This window comes from Rasamsonia emersonii, assembly GCF_000968595.1.
Source record: "Rasamsonia emersonii CBS 393.64 chromosome Unknown ctg1118621760041, whole genome shotgun sequence".
Lineage (NCBI taxonomy): Eukaryota > Fungi > Ascomycota > Eurotiomycetes > Eurotiales > Trichocomaceae > Rasamsonia > Rasamsonia emersonii.
In genome coordinates this window covers 176,073-197,153 of record NW_013563246.1, presented here as the reverse complement: position 1 = coordinate 197,153, position 21,081 = coordinate 176,073, and the positions used below count along the sequence as shown (strand labels likewise).

Here is a 21,081-nt window from a genome sequence, read left to right as displayed (position 1 = left end):
TCGCCATTCTCTCCAAATGGCCCATCGAAGAGAGCAGCATGTTCCAGTATCCGCTCAATGGCCGTCCGACGGCCTTCTTCCGCGGCGACTGGTACGTTGGAAAGGGCGTTGCCTGCGCGCGAATCCGGATGGGGCCTCGCACGGAGGACGTCGCGGAGGTCTTCTGCACGCATCTCCATGCGCCGTACGAACGGGAGCCGCATGACTCGTACCTGTGCCATCGGACGGCGCAGGCATGGGAGATCGCGAAGCTGATGCGGGGAGCCGCGGAGAGAGGCCATCTGGTGATTGGGCTGGGTGATTTCAACATGGTGCCCTTGTCGTTTGCCCACAGGTTGATCACGGCGCATGCGCCTGTCAAAGACGTATGGCGGCATCTACACCCAGACTCATCGATCGGCGCCCCTGAATCCCCTGCAGAACGACGACGGAACAAGCCGATCCCCACGGCGGATTACAACATTAGCGAAAACGGAGCGACGTGCGACGGACCGTTCAACACCTGGCGCTGGCCCAAAGAGCAGCAGAAGCGTCTCGATCGGGGCGAGGATATCATCGTCGACGGCAACGTCAAGGACCCCAAGGGCAGGAGACTGGACTACATCTTCGTCGGCGACGGCGGCTACCCCCCGAGCTTCCCAGCGCCAAAATGGAACATCGAGTCGGCGCGAGTGGCCATGATGCAGCGGCATCCGACCCTGCGATGCTCTCTGAGCGACCACTTTGCCGTCGAAGCGGTCATCAGCCGCAGTCTCAGCCCAGCAGAATCCAGCGTCTCCACTGAAGAAACGCGCGCTCCCGAGCCTCAGAACCCGGACGACCACGGCTTCACCGTGCAGCCCTCCTCCCAACTGCACCCGACCACCGCACCCAGCACGGCCCTAACACCCGAAACCTACGAGGAGATCCTCGACATGATCGCGAAATACGCGCAGCGCGAGCGGTCCCAGCGGCGCTGGCGCCTAGGACACTTCCTAGCCTCGATCATCGTCTCGATCGGCTGCTTCGTCGCCGTCTGGTGGACGTCGGACGTGATCTACGTCTCCTTCATCCTGACGATGGTCAGCACGCTGAACTTTGCGGCGGGGGTTCTGGACGGTCTGGTCGGAGGGCTGTTCATGTCCAGCGAGCTCCGCGCTCTGAAGGAGTTTGAGTGGGAGGTGAAGATGGCGAAGAAGTTGGCTGTTGCAGCGGCAGCTGGTAAGGATTCTCAAGGCAGTGGTTACGTTGCCAGTGATGAGGATCTATAATGTATAACCAGCTACAGCGGATTTTATTCGTTTAATTATTAAATTAATTGATTGATTAATTTATTGGGTGAGTGCCGGCAAGACAGCTGGGACAGTGATGTCCAGGATACGATACGACACGACGCAGGGAGTCGACAAGTGATATCTCTTACTACCTTAATTTGTCCTTCAGTGAGGAAAATACTTTACTTGTATATAAATACTACCATCATACATAATACTTGCTACTGATTTACGAGTGCTAGCAGCATTGTATATAGGATATTGTAATGTTATCACTTCTTTCACTTTCAGAAATGAGTGTTTCTTTTCGTCAAAGCTAGCTACCTAGCTAGATCAATAGATCGATAGAGCTAGTCATGACTGTAAACTAGCGAGCGGACTTGCAAAATGACCGACCTCCCCTGACACACTTAAGGCATTCTAGGAGAATCGCCTTACTCCGCACACTCGCGCTTGCGCTCATCAATCACCTTGAGCGCCTCCTCAGCAGCCTTGACACCGCTGAGCACCATGGCGCCAAAAGTCGGGCCCATGCGGTTGAAGCCGTCAATCTCAGACAGCTCCATGCCGCCGATGATCAGGCCCTTGGTGACCTCGCGGGTGTTCTTGACGATGGCGTCCTCGGCCGAGTTCATGTCGAGGCCGCGCATGCCGCCCAGCTTGTCGATAGCGGCCATCGAGACGAGGCGCTTGGCAGAGAAGGCGCCGAAGGGGCCGTCGTGGCCCGTCGTGCTGATCACGAGCGGCGCGTTAATGGTGTTCGGGTCCATGCAGGACTGGTCGTCGTGGTGCATGCTGACGAGCGTCCAGTTCGTCACCACACCCGCGATGCGAGTCTCCTGCGGGTTGCCGCTCTGCGAAGGACGCGTGATCAGGTCCTCCACGCTGGTGGCGTTGAATAGCTTGATGTTCGGGAAGGACAGCACCTTCGACAGCAAGGTCGAGGTGAAGAGAGCCGCGTGCTTGACGACGACGAAGTTCGGGTTCGTCGGGTCCTCCTCGTACGGGACGCCCAGGTCGTCAAGGAAGGCGTCCGCAGGCCTGCGGAGGACCATGGCGGAGAAGAGCTGGCCACCGAGCCAGGCACCACCACCTGCAAGCATAGAATTAGCAAACATGGTCATGAACCCGGTTCATTCCGGTATCTCTTACCAGGAGAGACATTCGCCTCGATGATGGCAATCTTCAGGTCCGGACGAGCCTTGCCGAGCACGTAGGCCGTGCTGAGACCGCAGGAACCCGCGCCAATGATGACAATGTCACTCTCGGCGTACTTGTCGAGGTCCTTGAAGTAGCGGCTGGTCATGGCACGCGAGACCTGGCTCTCACGGATCGGAGCGAACTTGAACTCGTCCCACTTGCCGCCGAATTGGTCAAGGAGCCTGGTCGAGTGAGCCTCCGCACCGGAGACGGTCACCGTCTCCGGGACCACCTTGCCCTTGAGGCCATTGTTGGCGGTCGCGGGGGAGGGCTCGTAGATGGCAGCTGGAGGAGACATGTTGGCTGTTTCAACGAGGTATGCAGGTGATCGAATTCACTGTAGACCGTTAGCTATCCCCACACACGGATGAACAGACATAAGGGAAGAGAGAAGGCATGATCCTTTCGCTGGTATTATCCAGATCAAGTTGTGACCGTATGTTTTCAGCCCGCTCGACTCCAGAGCCACACTGGCGGACGACATCTCTCCCCGACAAAAGCGTAGCAAGCAAGCAAGCAAGCAGCTCCGCTCCAGGGAGGTGGATGCACGTCACATAACCCAGGGGATGGAGTCACGAGCACCGGTTCATGCCCCAGACTTTACCTGAGATACCTTGATCAGTGCTGGATAGAACCAGCCAAACAGCGAGACCATGTCTTCCCGTCTTCCACCCGGGAAGGGCGGACAGGGCTGAAAGATGGCATTACATCGTAGTTCAGCAGAGGTCGCGATTGGTCCTGTTCGATACGCAGCGGTCAGTATCCATCAACAGCCAGCAAAGGAGAGGGATATACAAATTGAGTATCACTCCGTCAGAATCCGGGCGATGGTTGCTATCATCAAACGTGATGAGGGAAGAAGAATAAGAGCAGACGGCGGGGCAGCCGCGGGGTTTTTATAACCACGGTTAACCCCGCCAGCAAACCTGCTTCTCTCTACGTAAACGCACACCGGAGAGAAGCACGATAAGCATCCGAAAAGTCCCGTCATGGCAGCAAACAAGAAGACGGCCAGTGGAGTCCTCCAACTCAACCGGATGACAGCCGCAGCGATTCGAAGTGATTGCGCGTTTTTGTGGACCTGCTCGTACAGGATGCCAGCGAGCGTTTAATGTCGGAAGCTCTACTACTCCATACCTCTGTGCGAGCGCTCCGAATACGGACCCTGCATTTAGTGCTATCTACCTAGTGCAACTTCATTTCCAGACTCTATAGGAGAGAATTGATGGCCATCATCAACTCAGTCGTCTAACTGTGCATACATACACTGCATTTACTATTGAAGCTATTGTTGGGGATGACGAGTTGGGAACCCTCCGGTACCGCGCGGGGCATTGCCGATGGCAATTTTTTCCGGTACGGAGGACAAATTCGAGTATTCAGTAATTTCCCTCCCCAGTTCTGCCCACTGGAGAAGAATCGCTGGCATCATTGGTACACGTGGATCCGTGGGTGCTCGCTCCACAGGAGTTGGTCTACGCCAGCATTGGGTCATTTGATCTATATCCACGCACGCCGGTAAACCGATAAGAACACTGATAGTAGTAGCACACTACATGTTTACATCAGTCTCGCCACTTCACTGAGTTGCTTCCCCAGCTTCTCCAAAGTCTCCTTGTGACTGTTGAACCGGCGCAGAGCATCCTCGTAATCTTCGTGCGAAACCCACCCGTCTTTACCCACGATTTCGGTCCGTAGACGGTCGAACTCGTTATACACGTCCGCCCAGGCTTGCGCCTGTTGTCGGGCTTGCTTGATTTCTTCTTCCGTGAACGAGATCGGGCAAGGGGCCCTCGAGCCTGTCTTTTCAGTGATCCCATCCCATTTTTCATAGATCTGGATGAGAAGCTCTCGGAGTGGGACTGGACCGTCAGAAGACGACTGCCCGATGATATGGAATATGAAAGCGGTGGGGTCGTCATCGTTTCTCATCGCGTCCATAGCCCTGAAGATAGCGGGGTTGAATTTCCTCGACGCGATTTCGTAGAATTTCTTCAATCGCACTCTATCAAGTTCCTCCTTTGCTGCCTCTTTCTCCGCCGGAGACAGCGTATCAAAGTCTTCTGGTAGCTCGGGCTGGACTGCACCCCATGGGTACGGATCGTCACAGTCGACCAGCGAGGGGAATCGAGCCTGGAGGAACAGCGGAGCGGCATACACGGCCTGCCAGTCGATGATGTCTGAGATTTTCGTCGGGTCTGCTTCGTCAACGAAGATATTATCCGCGTGAAGATCATGATGTAGCAGTACGGGATAATTGATCTCTTCTGGAGGCAGAATGTGAGGGAGAACCGTCAGAAATTGCTCAAGGAGTCGAATGTGCTTTTCAGGCGTTGCAGACACTGTTCCAGCGAGCAGGGAACTGTCGCCATCTTTGCCAGTCGCATTGGCTCGGATGCAAGCAATTTCCCAGTTGACAACTGTTGTGATGTAGTCCTCTGCCGTCCTCCCTGCGAATGCCAGAATCCAGTCAGTTCGTCTTCGCCTAAGAGTAACAGGAGATGTTTTCCAAGTTCCAGGATCAAACGTACATGGACCTCGATCGCATTCCAAATCTCGTCTTTCATCAGCCCAAAACGACCGCTCAGTGATAGGGCCAAGAACAAACTTCGCCAGAGCACCCTTCATCCAGTTATTCGACGACAGGGATAGGGCAGGATCCGCAACATCCCATCCATCAGGACAATCGTCCCTATAATACAAGCTGCCGTAGGCCCCAATGTTTGCATTTACCAGCTTCGCCTCAATCTGCACCAGGCTCTTGACCAGTCCAAAGCGCTGGGCTTCAGACATGGAAGGCCAAACTTCACTCAGTTGACGGCCTTGGATCCTCTCTATGAGGATGTATTCCGCGCCGACAGGGTTCTGCTGCTGTGATGAGAAAGGGTCGCTCCAACCAATGACTTTGGGGACAGGAATGTCGAGAACATTGCGTAGGTGTGGTTTTATATCTCCGAAGTGTGATTAGCGATAAAAAAACACTGGACATTTATATATAGCTGAGTCCACGCAGAAGGCACACATACAAAGTCAAGAGTCGCAACCTCACTAGCAACTACGTAACGAGGATGGCCAGCACTCGGATTGGAATTCTCGCCAAGATCTCTTTACCATTCTCCATCTTCAGCGAAAACACCTTGTTATACAGACCTTCCGGTAGCTTCGTTATCTCAAGACATCTCGTGTTGTTGTTGAGCCTTCGGGCAGCGATCTGCTGCAGAGCGTCAGCATCAAACCTGACATGTCGTCTTGCCAGTTGTCGCTGCTCATCATACAGCCAGCGGCCGGACGTGTAGTTGAATAAGCTATCGTCTGCCCCGGATGGTACATGTAATAGTCTTGCCCGGAGTGCAGGGGTCTTGGGGTGGCTGCCCTTGGCACGTTGACCCTGTGATCGAGAAGAATGCAGGCCTCTGCAAAGAGATATGATTCTTTCAGTTCTCGAAAATGGTCTGAACAGGGGAACAGTCTTGCTGGGATTTCTCATTGTTTATAATTGATTCTCGGAGACTGTTCTCATGTCGAAGATGGTGACTCGGACGAATAGTTCTGCCGCAGCAATCACGTGGTGGAGGCGCCTATTGATTGGAAATACGATCAACGAAACCATCAGGAAAGAAGAATCTCAGAAAGATCCCTTATGTGTAGTTAATATTACATTCTGTATTTCAAGTTTGTTGATATTACCAAAAACTATTCAATGCCTCTGTTAAACGTTTCACGCATATATATACATTCTCAACCGGCAAACATCAATTAAAACATTACTCCCCCCATCAAGGTAATACGTAATCGGATACTTAGAAACGCACACTGCTCCAAGTCCTGGAACGGCGCCTCTCGACTGGAGTAGTCCATCAGCTGGATCGGGCCCGTCGGACCCCCAACGGGCTTCCAGGGACCGACCTTCTGGATCCCCTCCAGCGTGGTTTGATAGCCTCGCACTTGCAGATAGGCGGCCGGTGGGTTGGGCTGGCCGGACTTGACGAATTCCGCAAAGTACGCGGACGTCAGCTGGATGGAATACAGGTCCTGGGCGTCGCGCAGGGTCGACAGGTTGCCAAAGACCCAGGGCAGGTCGGAGCCGTGCAGGCGGAAGTACGGCAGGTTGGGGTTGCCGTTCGGATAGCCAGGGGTCACTGGCAGTCCTCCCAGGTTGTTGGGGTCGTATCCCCCAGACGTCCGGTCCATCTGATAGTAATACGCCGTCTTGAAGACGCCGGATTTCGTCCCTGCATAGACAGGTCGCCTGGTCGACGCAGCGGAATTGGTTGTCTGTCGCCACCCGCTGGGAGACGTTGAACGAGTCCAGGGTCACATTGCCGGTGTTCTAGTATGGGAAGAGTCCCGAGTCGATGATGCTCTGGGCGTAGGTGGCGTTGATTCCCAAGGCAGCTTGAATACCTTCCAACTCCGAAGTGACCGGTGTCTTCGGGTAAGTCGAGAACGAGGCGCCATCATTGGCAACGTTGCCAAAGATAACCGGGACGTTGGCCGTGCTGCCGTTTCGGTTGACCACGTCGAGCTCCTCCGTATTCACGTAATGGCCGTCCTGGACGACATAGCGGGCCACTGTTCTCAGACCGACCAGGGTCAGGGCCGGCACCTCTTTGAGACATGCAATTTGCTCCGACAGACTGGTCTGGTTGCAGCCGGCCTCGGAGAAGATCTGTTGACCGGCAACTGCATACGAACCCTCGATGGTCAAGTACGAGCTGTACGTGGTCGCATAGTCACCCGTCAAGCCGAGATCGACTCCACCGCCCAGATTGGACATGGAAACTGCGCCTTGGAACTTCCCCAGCGCCTGTGGCGATCCCAGTAAGACTCTCACGGACCCTGCTCCCGCGGATTCGCCAATGATCGTGATCTGATGGAGATCACCTCCAAACTGGGCAATGTTGTTGATAGTCCACTACAGCGACGTCAGCAAGAAAGCCACAATACAGAATGACTCCGACATGCATGCTTACCTCCAAAGCAAGGATCTGATCGGCGATGCCATAATTCCCGCGAATGTCCGTTCCCGGGATGGCAAGGAAGCCCAGGGTCGAAAGTCGGTAGTTGATGGTAACGACCACGATGTCCTCGCGAGAAGCCAGGTCACCACCGTCGGTCAGAGGATCAGCGCCGGTGCCGCCAGTGAAGCCACCTCCATGAATCCAGAACAACACGGGTCTGAGGTCCTTAGTTGATCCGGCCGTCGGGATGTATGGAGTCTGAATGTTCAAGAACAGACAGTCCTCGCTGCCGCCTCCCACCTGGGCACACTGGGAGCCATAGGCAGTCGCCTTGATGGTCTGCGATTTGGGCGAGTAGAGGTTTGTATATTCGAATCGTTTGGGCGGATCCGCGTAAGGAATCCCCAGGAAACGGAAAGATTTCTTGTTGCGGAATCCGACATACTCGTTGCCTCCTGATGCCACCACGATCTCGTTCGAAGGGGTAGCCGTTGTCCTGGAGTATTTTCGTTGCTTGACTGGGTACATATCACAGGGAGCTCGACAGCACCCGCTGCAGGCGGCAGGAAGACGAGGTGATCGGCATTTTCGGTCACAGAAACAACCCCATCGCTGATGTGATAATTCTGCACCGGAAGGGCGCGTTTAGCGTACGCCTGGTAAGAGAGAGAATGGACAAAGTCCTCCTGATGCTGCTGGAGCGTGGTCTCGGAGATCAGCGACTCCCCAATGCTTTGACAGGCAGTGACCGCATCTGCTCAGGTCATCGGATCGAGCAGGATGGCGCCAACGTGGTTGCTGTCGTCGGAGCCATTGAGGTTATTCTGGTACAGGAGGGTCAGGGAGGTCTTGCCATTCGTCAAGGAAGACGCGTTTCTCTGTACAAGACGGCTTGGAGAAGCAGAGACAATGCCCAGGAGGAGAGGCACCGCAAGTGCCTCAACGTGCAAGAGGAAACGCATAGCTCCAGAAAGCCTGAAGACAGATTGGCATGGCAACCATGGCTCCTACTTTTGGCCTGAACCCATTATATAACCTGCACTTTGTCCTACTCTCAGCCCACATGGTACCGCGTATTTTTATTAATATTATCCATCGTCTCCGGTTCAATGAACTTCCAGCAAATCCCGTCGACGGTCAGGGGAGCTTGGAGAAGATGGCGGGGCGAAAAGCTTGGTAGAATCTGGCTAGAGCTCCAGGCTAAGTCGCCAGTAGGCAGTCCGCCTTCAAGCTAAGAAGTCTTAATCCGTCGTAAATTAAAACGGCCCCAGAATAGCTGTGGTTGCTGGAAGAAGGGATCCGGGGAAGCGCGCGTATATTTATCCTATTTATCCGGTCGACCATCCGTTTGAGCCGAGACAACGACCAGCGAAAACCATACTCACAATGTAATCGTGCAGTTTTCAATTGTATGTATCTTCAGGCGTAGGTACTACGAGGTACCTCGCATGCATTTATTTTCCAACCCAATGTGACTTCATCTTTCAAGAGAAAGGAAGATAGAGGAGTGGAGTCGCTATCGTCGACTCGACTAACATAGCGCAAGAGCACCGCCATCACAGCTGTTTCGAAGCGGTCCTGCCTATACCGGCTTAGCAGAAATCACAAAGGCAGCCACGTCGGAGACTCGAAGTGTATATCTGCATGCATTTTTTGTATAAAGTGAAATGGTAATTCCATACATCTCGCGTATGGCCTCGTGAAGAGAGACAGCCAGATCCCAAGGGTGTTAAGAATCCATCAAGGCGCAGAATCAGGAGCCATGCCCTGACGAGAGTCCCACCTCGACGCTGACACCGTAGTCTCCTGCTAACCGCTCGGCCCCAAGGCGGTCCTCAGCCTTGATCCAATTCTTCCGCTTTCCGATCTTCTCAATTCTTTCGACTGTATCCTGTAGGAATTCGCGAGTGACAGCCTGGTTCACTGCTTCATTGACCACGACCTTGAGATAGAGCGCATCGGTGGTGCCTTGCTTCTTCTTGAACACCTGCTGCCAGCTGGTGCTGAACTGGATGCGCCATTCATGATCTGAGACCCGACCAGCTGGATAGACGTCTCCAATTAAAGTGGCGACGCGCCCGAGATATTGGCACCACCATGCTTCTTGGGCAGAGACAAATCGGCGAAGACGGGATTGGAATGCTTGTTCGGCAGGTGCAAGGTCTCCCGGCCATCTCTCAGAAAGGATCAGAGCTAAAAGGGTACGATCAGTGTGTGCAAGACTGTTGGCTGATGCAAGAATGCCGGTAGTCGTGCTGTAGAGGGCGGCAGCGGGGCGGGTTTCCCTCGGGACGTAGGAATGTGCAAAGCAAAGATTAGCTAGGGCGAGAAGAAGGCTATCAGTAAACGAAGACGGGACCTGGCGCGACAAGATAGGCGAGGACGTATCCGGGAGGGCGGATCTGAAGAGATCAAAGATCGCTTGCGCCGATGGCGGTGCATACGGGGCCGTGGCCACCAGGAGAGGATCTTGTTTTCGGATATCAGTGCTCAACTTGTCGTACAGAAGTCCTTCGCGGACGCCTCCTTGACAGAACTGGATAGATTTGATAGCAGGAAGAGCCTCTGCGATGACGTTGACGAGGAAGGCCACTGCGGGAACCTGCGAGGCGCGGCGTTTGGATACGCGAAAGATCTTCGTATCCGATTTGGAGATGGTGTCCATAACAGCTACTGTGTCAATGAACTCAGCCCGATCCGCCCTGAATCCATTAATGATGGGAATCGGATACGGATCCAGCCTGGACTGGCTCATGAGGAGATATCCCCATCCTCTGAATCCACCGCCGCAGAGATAAAGATCAAACCCCCCACGTGACTCCGCTGCTCTCTCGAGGCTTTCGGGCACGAGAAGGGATTTGTATGCGTTTTGGAAATTAGTTTTCATTTCCTCCTTCAGTTCCTGCTCGGCCTTCCTGCCTTTCCGGCGAGTCTCTTCCAGCCTCCTCGTGAGTGCGGCAGCGCCGTACGGAAAGCTCACAGAGCCCTTAGGACTGATGGTGACACGGCCATCTCGCGCGATCATCCAGGTAAGCTGGGTGCTGCCTCCACCGAGATCCATGACGAGGCCTTCGACGGAGGCAAAACTGCTGGCTACGCCTAGCGCGCCAATGCGGCCTTCGTCTTCTTTCGACAGAATGCGCGTTTCCCACCCGGTTCTCTGCTTGATGGTGGAGAGAAACTCGGCAGAATTGGGCGCTGTTCTTGTCGCCTCCGTCGCCAGGACGTGGATGTTTTGCAGGGGAACGCCAAAGTCCTCGCAGGTGGTCTTGAAGCGAATCAGCCTGGTCACAACCTCTTCTATGACAGCAGGAGGGATAGGACCACGCTCTCCATCCGTGGTCGAAAACTGTGCGTCATACAGCGATATTCCCGCCCGATCTTGGAAGATGGTGGGCATGATGCGCGTCGTAGGTTCGGAAAGGTCCGAGATTGAGAATCGAATTCCATTGCTGAAAGCATAAGCTTCAAGACGGTGATAATACATGACAGTGTTTTCAATTGCTGACTTACCTCCCCATGTCCACCACAGCATGCAGGTTGTCTTTCTTGACAGCCTGCAATGAAGCCATATTGAGTCTGCTGAAGCCGAGTAACGGACAGAATTGTTTAAGAAAGAGGTGGCATGCGAAATTAATCTAGCAGGGAGAAAGAGCCACACGACTGCTCCACAGAAATCCAATCCCAGAACAACATGTCCCAAGGATATATCAGCAGGCAGGTGCTGCACGGCACTGCAAGTATCGAAATAGAAAATATGAGAGTAAACAGAGATCTAAGACAAAGCTCGAAAATATACATGTACATATAGAGCTCGAACTCGGAGCATGTACGGCAAGTATGGACAGACATAGATGCGTAGAAATTCATTGTGGAAATATTTGATGGCAGGATCGCGAGTGCGGATGTCTTTGATTCGCGCATGCCGATGACGCATGCGGCTTCAAGAAAAGACCGAAAAAAAGAAAATGAACAACTACTAAACTTTATCTCAACAAGAACTTAGCAATTGGGATAGATAGGTATTCTTTTTATTTAATTTTCTTCTTTTCTTTTTTTCTTTTTTATTAAAAAAAAATAAGTCTTCCCCAATAGCTATGCTAGTGATTTAGCAATAATATTCAAGATAACAAAAATAACATAAGAGTTCTCCCTCGCATGCCGTAATATATATAGTCAAAATGAAGGCAGCTGTCAAGCAGGCCCCCCAAAGGCCACCACTCCCCAAACTCCGCGACAACTATATACATACTCTTAATAATGTCCGGCAGATTTGCCAGGTTCTCAAAAGCATCAGCTAGTCTTCCAGGTACGTGCAGCCTCTTCAAGGTCCATTGCCTTGAACCCAATAGACTAGAAGCACATCAAATTTGGCCTTTATAGGGAAGACCACCTAGTTAGCATTAACTACATAGGCAAGACCCCAAGAAGGGAGACTATATTATAACTGGGTTTGTCTGTAGTAGCCACACAACACTTTCCCGGAGCTGTCGAGGCAAGTAATGTCCGGCACGCCCCTCCTAGATTGGGATCTGTGTTTGAGCTGGCATCAGAAAACCTGGCAGCAATACCCACGTGGTTATAGACAGCTGTCATCGTGTGGGTGACCTACGTTCTGGCCGAAGCGCGCTTGAACCGATGATTCGTCACCACACACGACCTGTTCTCTAGAGAGATGACAGGCGTGATCATGCTGACCGGTAGGCGGATATCCAAGCACACCAACAATCCTGGGGATGGTTGGAATAAATTTTCCCGCCTTGTTTTTGATGTCGCCGGTTGCTGACCAAACAACGGTCCTTGGAGCATTAGCCTACTACCAGGATATAGCTTGACTTTCTGTGGCCCTTTGGAAAGGCCCTGGTCGCCAGACTCCACAAACGGAGCCGCGCGCTCTATGGTCTCAGGAGTCAGAACATGGTATAATCTCGTCTGGATCCATGCAGGCGCAATGTTGTCTGTAGCCCTGCTGACCAGCAACCCGCCAAAGGTGGTTGGGATTGTATCCCTCAGATGTAAGCAATGGGTCCCTTGTGGATAGACAACAATAAACGTCCCATCAAGGAATTTAAGAAGTGCCACCGACCCAGGAAATGTCTCATCAAAGACCTTTAGGGTCACCTCCTCATTGAGAGGCTTTGTTGGGTCTATAGGTATGTTTCTTAGTGGATCTCACGGTAGTTCAAATAGGTGAACAGTCGAAGTTACAGGAGTCCAAACGGGCAAAAGGATGACCACTGCTGCTTGAGCAATAAACAATGGGATCGGATCATCCATGGCTTCGGTAATAAAACAGCTCCAGACGATGCCGGTGGACGTGACGAATCTCTGAATGGCCTGTGGAACCCTCTTCTTGAGACTGGCCCAGTTTTCGTTCACGTGCCGCAGACGTCAAGTTGAATTTATGATCTTGTACCCAGAGAGTCTTGAGCTCACCGACCACTGGTAGAGAACTGTGGCCAGTGGTAAAACAAACCACATCAGGTACCGTTTGATCAAGTCCTAGTGCCAACCGGTTGTCCAGTTGCTCAGAAAACTGCCTATAAACCTGACCCGCATTGTTCCGGAAGCGGCCTTGGACACCGGTTTCATCGCCCCAGACAACATGTTCATGGGAGAGATAGGCGTCATCTGGGTTCCCTTTCGGTTTATGAGACAGGATTAAGCCAAACTGGTTCCAATCCACGGGTAACGGTTTCGCTGGTAAGAATGTCTCCATACTTGTCCATCTGTTGCCTCGTCAATCAGTTATAAAGCAAAAACACCACTGAGGAGCAATCATACTGTAGTATCGATTCCCAAGACAGCTGTTGCGACTGAAATAGGCGATCGTGCCTGTTCATCATTGCCAATCGGAGATCCGGCGGTATGTCATCGGCGATGACGAAAGCCGGGCATCCTAACAGAACAGAACAGACTTTGCGACCTTGTTCTCGAATATGAAGTTTCTCCACGAGCGCTAAAGCTCTTCTCGCGAAGCTACCAACCGTTCGCAATGAGCGTATTGGCCGCACCCTAGCGTTTCAAACTCAGGCTCGAAGATGCAGTCTACATTTGAGTCAAGTGCCTCCTTGAAGCGGATTGGCATCTTTGTGACTGTATGGGCTGGAATAGCAACCTTATCGACGCTATAGACTTTTCGTTTTCGACGCGGTAACTCCATTAGAGTTATATCAATGGGAACCGTCATGCCCTTGTGGTGATGGAACACTAGCATTTTCCGGATCATGTCCACGCCAATCTGCTCCTCCGCCGCATCCCTGTGCGCTTTTCCAAACTGAGATCTTCTCACCCACCTGCCTCCCTGATCGGAAGGGAATCCGGGAGTTCAGTGTACGCCTTATCACACATCGCACCCAAATTGGCTGTAGGGCTAATCCTACAGCCGCCCCACTGACCTCTGGGTCGTGAAATATCCATTTATCAATGCCTCGGAGTGTGAACAACAGCTTCACCCGCGTGTCAGTCTTATCTGGACAAGTGAGAGGATTGAATTTTTCATCAGGGAGCATTCTTCTGCCACAGTTTCTCATTGGCTGGATTGAGGATGAAAGGCACGATGCCCTTTACGTCTTCGATGGCGTTGGACGCCGGAGTCGCCGTGAAAAGAACGTTAAAGTCACCCTTTACCCATCTCACAGCCGTTGCCTGAAGGGTATTCAGGTTGCGGATCTGATGCGCTTCGTCCATCACTAGGGTATGGAAATCTGATGCGCTTCTCGGGTCCGATAATATCCTTGCCCATAAGCATATTTGGGCCAAGGTTGTCCACAATGTGGACTTCCCTGTGGATATGCGTGACGGTGTCTCTACCATCTGTGGTCCTGCCATTAATGTAGAGGTTGATGACTGCGAAGTCTGAACAGGAGTACCTCCTAGAATCCATTCCCTTGAGGAGGTAGTAGCAGGAGAATGTGAATGATCGGATAAATTGCCGCACTTGGGCATATGAAGCAGAGCCTCATCGTCGATAGGTCCATATTGGTGCCCCGACGGGGATCCGACGAGGGTTCTGAGTAGGTTTCTGATGTTGCGTATCCCAAGACGGGTTCGTCGGCTCCATGGAGCGATAGTGACAGGGCCTAAGTTCCAACTGACGTGCGTTAGTCTCTTGGCACTGTGGGGCAGCAGAGATCGGGGGAGGCCAATCCCAATTAGGAAAGAAACTGGACCAGTCTGAGAGACCTACCAAATGTATGTAATTTGTTACTGAGAATCGATGGAATCACAAGCTCTAGAGAGTAGGAAAGCAAGTCGTGTGAGGTGGGTAGAGTTCTAAGTTCTACTGGGCAGGTAGGGGCCATAATATAATGAAAGCTATGTAGTCACATGATCAAAGAGCCATGCCGCTTTCAGGTGAATGTTTGAGGCTTACATAACAGGTAATTTCCGGGTTTTGTCGCCCACCACAGCCAAAACCTCAAGGTTTTAGGTCTAGGAATAAGGTGAAGAGACAAGAAAATGGGTAGCTAGGGTTCCCAACAATTTTATCTATCAAAATCCCCTATCCTAGAATAATAATGACACATCAAAAATGATATTTTTTTCCTCGAGGCCCAGGCCGATAGTTGCTGCCCAGGAGCATTCTTCATCCCGAAAGGCCATGAAATGCAGCTGGACCTAGTCTAGATATCCATCAACGTCTAGCATGTTCAGATAATCTCTTGAGAAAGCGATGAATTATCGACCACACGGTCAGCAATAGCAAACCAATAACGAACACTGGCTGGCCAGTTGCCACCAAACTTGTCCGCCACAAAGCGGCCGAAGGGAAGCAAGAAGAGGAAGAGGATAGTTAATAGAAAGATTGCATGTAATCCAACAATTGCACTTGCTATATGTGGGATGGTGATGATGCTCGCGGTATTAATGCAGGTTCTTTTGAATGGTAAGATCTGCTTTTCCAGCTAATTGCAACTTGAAAAGATTCTGTCTAGATTTAGGATGTTTCAGCCTGGCATTGGTCGGGCTGAGCCTACGTTTAGGGCTGCAGAGACGTTAGATAAGAACATGGCCTATGATGTGATATAAAATGTCCTAACTAATGAATGGACGATGTCGACTGTGAAACCTGTATATCTCGGGTATTGCTTCAAGTACACTCGCTGAACTAAGATAGCAGATCTTATAAGGTATGAGATGTAGTTTAATTCCGGAGCTATTTACTCTAACACGGCATATACTCTCACAGAAATGTAATGTACATGTAGGTAAATACAAACGTACCTATTTACAGTACGTCACTTGTCTATCTCTACTCAGGATGAGTTATGTAGACTCCACCACGTATCTCTTCAAATTTTCATCCCAGAACATGAAGCTAGTAAGCGATTTGTCCCCGTGGATAACGACGTTTTCTCGTGGACAGGTGACGAAAACCTTGAAAATCTCCTCCGGGCATATCTCGCATAGAAGTTTGAAGACCGCCTCCATTTCACCTCTCCATTCTCTGGTGTCAAAACATTCAGCACCATCAATGACGCAGGCAAGGATCCAATCTCCCTTCTGTTTAAAGTACTCCTTCAGGAGGCGGCGAAGGATTCGAAGATTTGAGACTCCAGCGTCCTTTTGTAGTTCTCTGAAGATAGAGGATTTGATTTTGATATCGGTCTTTTTCAAAAGTTGCCAAATAAGGGATTTCACAAGGTCCTGTAGTCCTCTCATTGGATCGTTTGATAATGTGTGCCTGCTGCAGAAATGGTAGATTATACAGTCCTCTTCACTCCACGGACAAGTGCTGATCATTTTCCAACATGCCAGGCCGGGGATCCTATGGTCCGCAGCGTCGCAATCTATAAAAAGAAGGTCCGATGCTGCTTCTTTCTCTTTGCACCGTGTCTTGATTGCGTCCCTGAGACGATCGAGTTTGTCCTTATATTTCTCATCAAGACGGTTACCCTCCCTTTCCGCGGAAGCCAGGTCTTGGTTGAGTTGAGAAGAGTAGTCGGGAATATTCAGCGCTTTCATAAGCAAGTCCCGCTTATCAAGTTCAGTCGAGTCAGAACGACTTGGCATTGTTCCAGGTATGTTTATCGGCGTTTACAGGTGTATTATCCTGGAGTTTAAGGGGTGTGATCGATAGTTCCAGCAGAAGTATGAGTTTTGACCAAGGATTTGCTCGATGCTGAGTTTGGAGTATGGGGGGAAAGACCTGTCAAAAGTAATGTGTAAGTAATAAGGAAGAGAGAAAAAGAAAAGGGTCTAGCTGGGGGGCTTTAAGAACAAACTATAAATACTCGACTCGATGACTCCTTCCTTTTGCGCCGTGTCATATATGTATGGAGTCATCTAGTGATTCCTTGCTAAACATGGCAAGACCACCCCCTTCACTCTTGACAGTCATTTACAGTCAGCTCTTCTGAGATTTTGTAAAATATACTCTGTGAAGTTAAGTTCCGTAACCATTCCCATTTCAAGGTATCAGCCACTATCTTCGTTTACACTCGTAATCATGATTATCAACCGTATATACATACATCACAGCACGTATCTAAAGCTCGCCCCATAGTTCTCCTCAGCTGTGGCGACCTGGCCTTTCCCATCCTCTGTCTGCGTGGCTGGAGTGCCATAGCGCCTGTCGAGACGCCGGTTCTCCCAGGCAAGCAAGGTGCGAAGACTGAGGGCTAAAAAGGTGTTAAAGAACATGAACGCCGCGCAGATGGACTGACCCTTGACGTAACGAGGGCTGTCCTTGTCAGGAAATATATTCGTCCCCAGGAAGGGCCCACACTGTCCGATGACATTGAGGATAACCATGGCCATGCCTCGTCGCGTGTCGGAACCTTGATTGTCTGTGGAACGTGTCAGATGAATTGGTTCACGGATTTCCCCGGACAGAACTTACTGAGAACCCAAGGAAGGATGTTGGCAATCGACGGAAACACACCGCTGGCAGCGAGGAACACGCCAAAGTAACGAACTCCGACTGAAAAACACGCGGCAAGCAGGACATATCCAATTGCCCCCATGAAGGAGAGGAAAGCGATCATCAAACCACGCTGCTGCAGCCGATCTGCGATCCACGTGGTGGAGATAGTCACCAGAAAGGAGAGGAAATATGGGGGCGCGGTGAGTCCTTGGGCATTGATGGCCGTAAAGCCCATATCCTTGAGAATCGTCGGGAGAAAAACCGGCAAGGACGAGAAGCTGACATTGCAACTGAAGTACATGAGCTGTTGACGATGGCCAGTATTAGTGTCTTGACTCCAAAGCTGATAATATAACCAATTTGCTCTTTCCAACATACCGCAGTGAACCAAGCCTTGGCATCCAGCAACGTCAAACCAATGTCCTTCCAAACGATTCCCCGACTCTGTATTTCCTCTCCCGTTCTTCTCAGGCTCCTTGCCCGAGCTACTTCCTTCTCCTCCTCAGTCAGAAACTTCGCTTCAGCCGGAGAATCCGGGAGATAGAACCAAGCCAACGGGACGGCCAGAAGAGTTGGGAGGCCCTCGACGAGGAAGAGCAGGCGCCAGTTGGCCAGTTTCGAATGACCAGATGTGATGCCGTAAGCCAGCGCCCCTGCGAAAGTGTTCGCGAGCGGTGCGGCGGAAAGAAACAGACCGCAACGGAGACCGAGCTCGCGGCGGCGGTAGAAAAAGGACATCAGATAGGGTATGCCCGGCCCGAAGCCAGCTTCGGCAGCGCCCAAGAAGAAGCGAAGGGCCATAAGGCCACTCCAGTTCTTAACAGCCGCTTGGCAGGTCGCCATGATTCCCCTACAGCGGGTCAGCTGGGATGGTCGCAGGAAACCGATGTTGGAGGAACACCAACCAGATGGCTACTGTTATGGCAGCCCATTGGTGCGGGCGAAGGACCTTCCACATCAGCGCCTGAAACTCGAAGAGCGTGTAGGAAATGTAAAAGATAGTCAGGAGCCAGGCATAGCTGTGTCCATTCAGGCCCAAATCTTTTTGCATCCCCGCGATTTCGGCATTTCTGGTCAAACCGTTAGTTGAATTTTCTTCTGTTGACTGCTATCGTCTTCTGACGAGAGGAGGGAGTGTCGCACCCAATATTACTTCGATCGAGGAAAGCCAGAAGGTCTGCAAATTTCTGTCAGTATGCTACCAACCATCTCAAAGCTCGTACCGTGACGAACATACACAGGAAGGCTGTCAGCACAGGAACTCGAGCATCGAGTTTCCTAACGACGCGTTTTTCGATGACAGGATCAATTGCAGGGATTTGGGAGATCGGCTTGTCCGTCGCTTCGTTTTGTTCCAAGCGCTCCTCAGTCGATTTTTCAGCCGATTTCTCAGCGTCGACAGGGAGTACATCGTCTGCCGGCGCAATTCCAGAAGAAGCCTCCATTTTTAGACGAGTCACGTCTTCCGTTACCTCGGCGTCAAAGGATGAGACTAGGGGCAAATTTTTAAAAACAAAAGTTTTTCAAAACTAGCTGCTCATCGGCTTTTGATTTTGTTCGCAAAGGCCATCTAGGAGCGCTGGAGGACAGACACTGGTGACTCAGAACGGCAGCTCAGATCACCATTGCCTGAGGGGCAGCCCGGAAATCTTATATACGCGTGATCTTACGCAGGCATCAGTCCATTCAGCAATCCCTTGGTAGCTAACTAGGTACCTAGCTAGCAAGCAACGTCCGGTAACCCCGAATCGTGGGGAAAGCAACCACAGCCCGGCGACTCGGTGGAGGCCCGAAAGAGTGCAGGCGAGTCATTTTGAGAATTCTTATTAGCTGCAAACTGATTGAAAGAGGACCAGAGGCAAATAGGGTTCCGATGATTAATCAATTCACCGCGTGGAGAAGAGCCGGACTCGGGTAGGAATACTGCGTCGGGGACTGTGGGGAAGCGCACGGCTGGGGCTGCTGCAGCCTAAGCAACTTAATCCTCCGTAACGTGGATGGCCAGATCGTGGGAGAACTCACCGCGAGGATGTGCTGCTTTCGTCGATCGGATTGGATTCTCTCTTGCGAAGGAGATGCTGCATCAGTGCCGCGTGGCGTGCATAGCAGCATGGCTTCGTGCACGCTGCGAGGCGACGACAAACAAAGACAAAAAGGGAGTTCGAGAATCTCCCTAAGCATTCTCCCCGGAGCCAACATATTTGTGGAGACCGATACCGGAGTCGAATTCCTCCGGCAAAGCTTCGCCGTTGGCAGCTTCCTGTTGCATGCGGAGCTTGTCCGAGATCACTATCTGTTTCAGGAAAGAACCAGCATGGCCAGACCTCCCCCAACTAGGCAGGTGGCAAATTGTTCAGCCAGCTCGCTCCTGCCTCAGAGGCCCGGGTGAGTCAGCTGATCGACTGTGGTAACTAGTTATGAGATCTAAATACCAATACGAAACTGAACCTTCAATCCCACGCGGGAAGAAATCTCTCGGCCAGTCAAGAGGCAAGATGATCGCTCGCCCAGCACAGAATCAATTTGCCAGAATCTTTTCGTGACGGACTTGTTGTCGCTGACCGTCATTTCTGGCACTCGGATTTCTCTGTCCGCTCATGCAAGTATCCAATGCCACCTCTGACCCGGACAACTGCATTAGACCTTCTCTCAAAAGCTACAGAATGGTTGCGTACGGACTTGCAACCAATACAAACGGTATGCTTCTACAGGAAATACGCTATGCGAGCGCCCGGTGTTCGACGTGCTTTGAAGCTTCCATGGGGCCAAATGGAGAATTTCAGGTTTCTTTCTTAGAACCGATTATATCTCGAAATGCTCTTAGGTGTCTCGAACTTTCAGATGAGTCGCGTTAGCTGTCGTCGTCTCATGATAACCGCAAACAGTCGCAGCAGTAGCAAGAAAAGGGTAACCAAAATTTTGTTCTGATCTACTTTAGGAACACATCGTGCCCATATTACAAGACACAGAGAACGTCGACTGCGAGCATCTCACGGGCAAAACTTAAATAAATGGAAGCCAGTTAGCCGGAAAGCCGGCGCTCTCATATAGAAAAGAAGAGTCCGCTTGACCAAGACGACCAACAAAGAGATAAGCCAGATTACGATAGTGGCCGCGAGAAAACGAGTAATATCAAGATTTGCAATTATGTGTAAATCAATGTGATGTTGCCAGATGACAAGGTGGCCAGGAAATAGGACTGCTCTTTTTACGATCAAAATGCCTCTGGGACAGGCCACTTCCAGGTCAAGAAGTCATCCGGGGAAGGTTCAAGAGCACATTGAGAGTATTTTGACGTTGTCAAGAAGCGTGAAGCGCTCCGCAATTCGAACATCAAGACCTTCCCATCTCTTACTATTAGATTGTTGCGTTCACCTTCAACAAGAGTGCGGATCCTCCTTTCGAATGCTTCTTTGCACCTTTGCCTCTCAAAGAGCTGAAGGGCCATGGTAAAGACGACGAAAAACAGGGTGATAATCATGTTGGCGATGAAAGAAGAAATTATAAAATTCAGGCCATCGTTTCTGTAAGGTTCCCGTGTTTCCTTGTATTATCTGATCAGCAACTATGTTGATTTCACATTGGGTGGCGATCAAAACTGTTTCTGCCTCAGGCATCAATGCGCTTCTGGCTGTGTCGCCCACCGGAGCGCCTCACCTTGATGCTCAACTTCAATCTCTAAAATCCGCGTCGCGTCTAGCAAGCACGCAGCTTGTCCTCTCCTGTGGTTGCCTGCACATCACGGCACCCTCCAACACAGATATACTCTTGTCTCAGTACTTCTGAACAGCCAAATTGA

The 21,081-nt window shown here is 51.4% G+C and overlaps 8 protein-coding genes across 8 annotated transcripts; 1 reads left to right on the top strand and 7 right to left on the bottom strand.

Annotated features, from left to right (window-relative positions):
- Window positions 1-38: 38 nt before the first annotated feature.
- On the top strand, window positions 39-1,250 carry T310_2868 (Sphingomyelinase family protein; the record flags this gene model as incomplete). The annotated part of the gene is made up of 1 exon (XM_013474300.1): window positions 39-1,250. The coding sequence occupies one exon, from the start codon at window positions 39-41 to the stop codon at window positions 1,248-1,250; it is 1,212 nt and encodes a 403-aa protein (XP_013329754.1).
- Window positions 1,251-1,687: 437 nt separating this feature from the next.
- On the bottom strand, window positions 1,688-2,751 carry T310_2867 (Thiazole biosynthesis enzyme; the record flags this gene model as incomplete). The annotated part of the gene is made up of 2 exons (XM_013474299.1): window positions 1,688-2,346; window positions 2,406-2,751. 2 exons carry the CDS (start codon window positions 2,749-2,751, stop codon window positions 1,688-1,690), a joined length of 1,005 nt encoding a protein of 334 aa, XP_013329753.1.
- A 1,262-nt stretch (window positions 2,752-4,013) lies between these two features.
- On the bottom strand, window positions 4,014-8,376 carry T310_2866 (Uncharacterized protein; the record flags this gene model as incomplete). The annotated part of the gene is made up of 7 exons (XM_013474298.1): window positions 4,014-5,404; window positions 5,604-5,841; window positions 6,112-6,146; window positions 6,266-6,685; window positions 6,858-7,368; window positions 7,427-7,910; window positions 8,246-8,376. The coding sequence occupies 7 exons, from the start codon at window positions 8,374-8,376 to the stop codon at window positions 4,014-4,016; spliced, it is 3,210 nt and encodes a 1,069-aa protein (XP_013329752.1).
- A 791-nt stretch (window positions 8,377-9,167) lies between these two features.
- Window positions 9,168-10,986, bottom strand: T310_2865 (Exopolyphosphatase; the record flags this gene model as incomplete). The annotated part of the gene is made up of 2 exons (XM_013474297.1): window positions 9,168-10,866; window positions 10,928-10,986. 2 exons carry the CDS (start codon window positions 10,984-10,986, stop codon window positions 9,168-9,170), a joined length of 1,758 nt encoding a protein of 585 aa, XP_013329751.1.
- A 523-nt stretch (window positions 10,987-11,509) lies between these two features.
- T310_2864 (uncharacterized protein) lies at window positions 11,510-13,133 on the bottom strand (the record flags this gene model as incomplete). Its single annotated transcript, XM_013474296.1, has 4 exons — window positions 11,510-11,514; window positions 11,667-11,767; window positions 12,027-12,561; window positions 12,719-13,133. 4 exons carry the CDS (start codon window positions 13,131-13,133, stop codon window positions 11,510-11,512), a joined length of 1,056 nt encoding a protein of 351 aa, XP_013329750.1.
- A 782-nt stretch (window positions 13,134-13,915) lies between these two features.
- On the bottom strand, window positions 13,916-14,718 carry T310_2863 (uncharacterized protein; the record flags this gene model as incomplete). The annotated part of the gene is made up of 2 exons (XM_013474295.1): window positions 13,916-14,599; window positions 14,644-14,718. 2 exons carry the CDS (start codon window positions 14,716-14,718, stop codon window positions 13,916-13,918), a joined length of 759 nt encoding a protein of 252 aa, XP_013329749.1.
- Window positions 14,719-15,682: 964 nt separating this feature from the next.
- Window positions 15,683-16,429, bottom strand: T310_2862 (uncharacterized protein; the record flags this gene model as incomplete). The annotated part of the gene is made up of 1 exon (XM_013474294.1): window positions 15,683-16,429. One exon carries the CDS (start codon window positions 16,427-16,429, stop codon window positions 15,683-15,685), a length of 747 nt encoding a protein of 248 aa, XP_013329748.1.
- A 462-nt stretch (window positions 16,430-16,891) lies between these two features.
- T310_2861 (MFS transporter) lies at window positions 16,892-18,727 on the bottom strand (the record flags this gene model as incomplete). Its single annotated transcript, XM_013474293.1, has 5 exons — window positions 16,892-17,205; window positions 17,259-17,625; window positions 17,661-18,146; window positions 18,188-18,352; window positions 18,506-18,727. 5 exons carry the CDS (start codon window positions 18,725-18,727, stop codon window positions 16,892-16,894), a joined length of 1,554 nt encoding a protein of 517 aa, XP_013329747.1.
- Window positions 18,728-21,081: the final 2,354 nt, after the last annotated feature.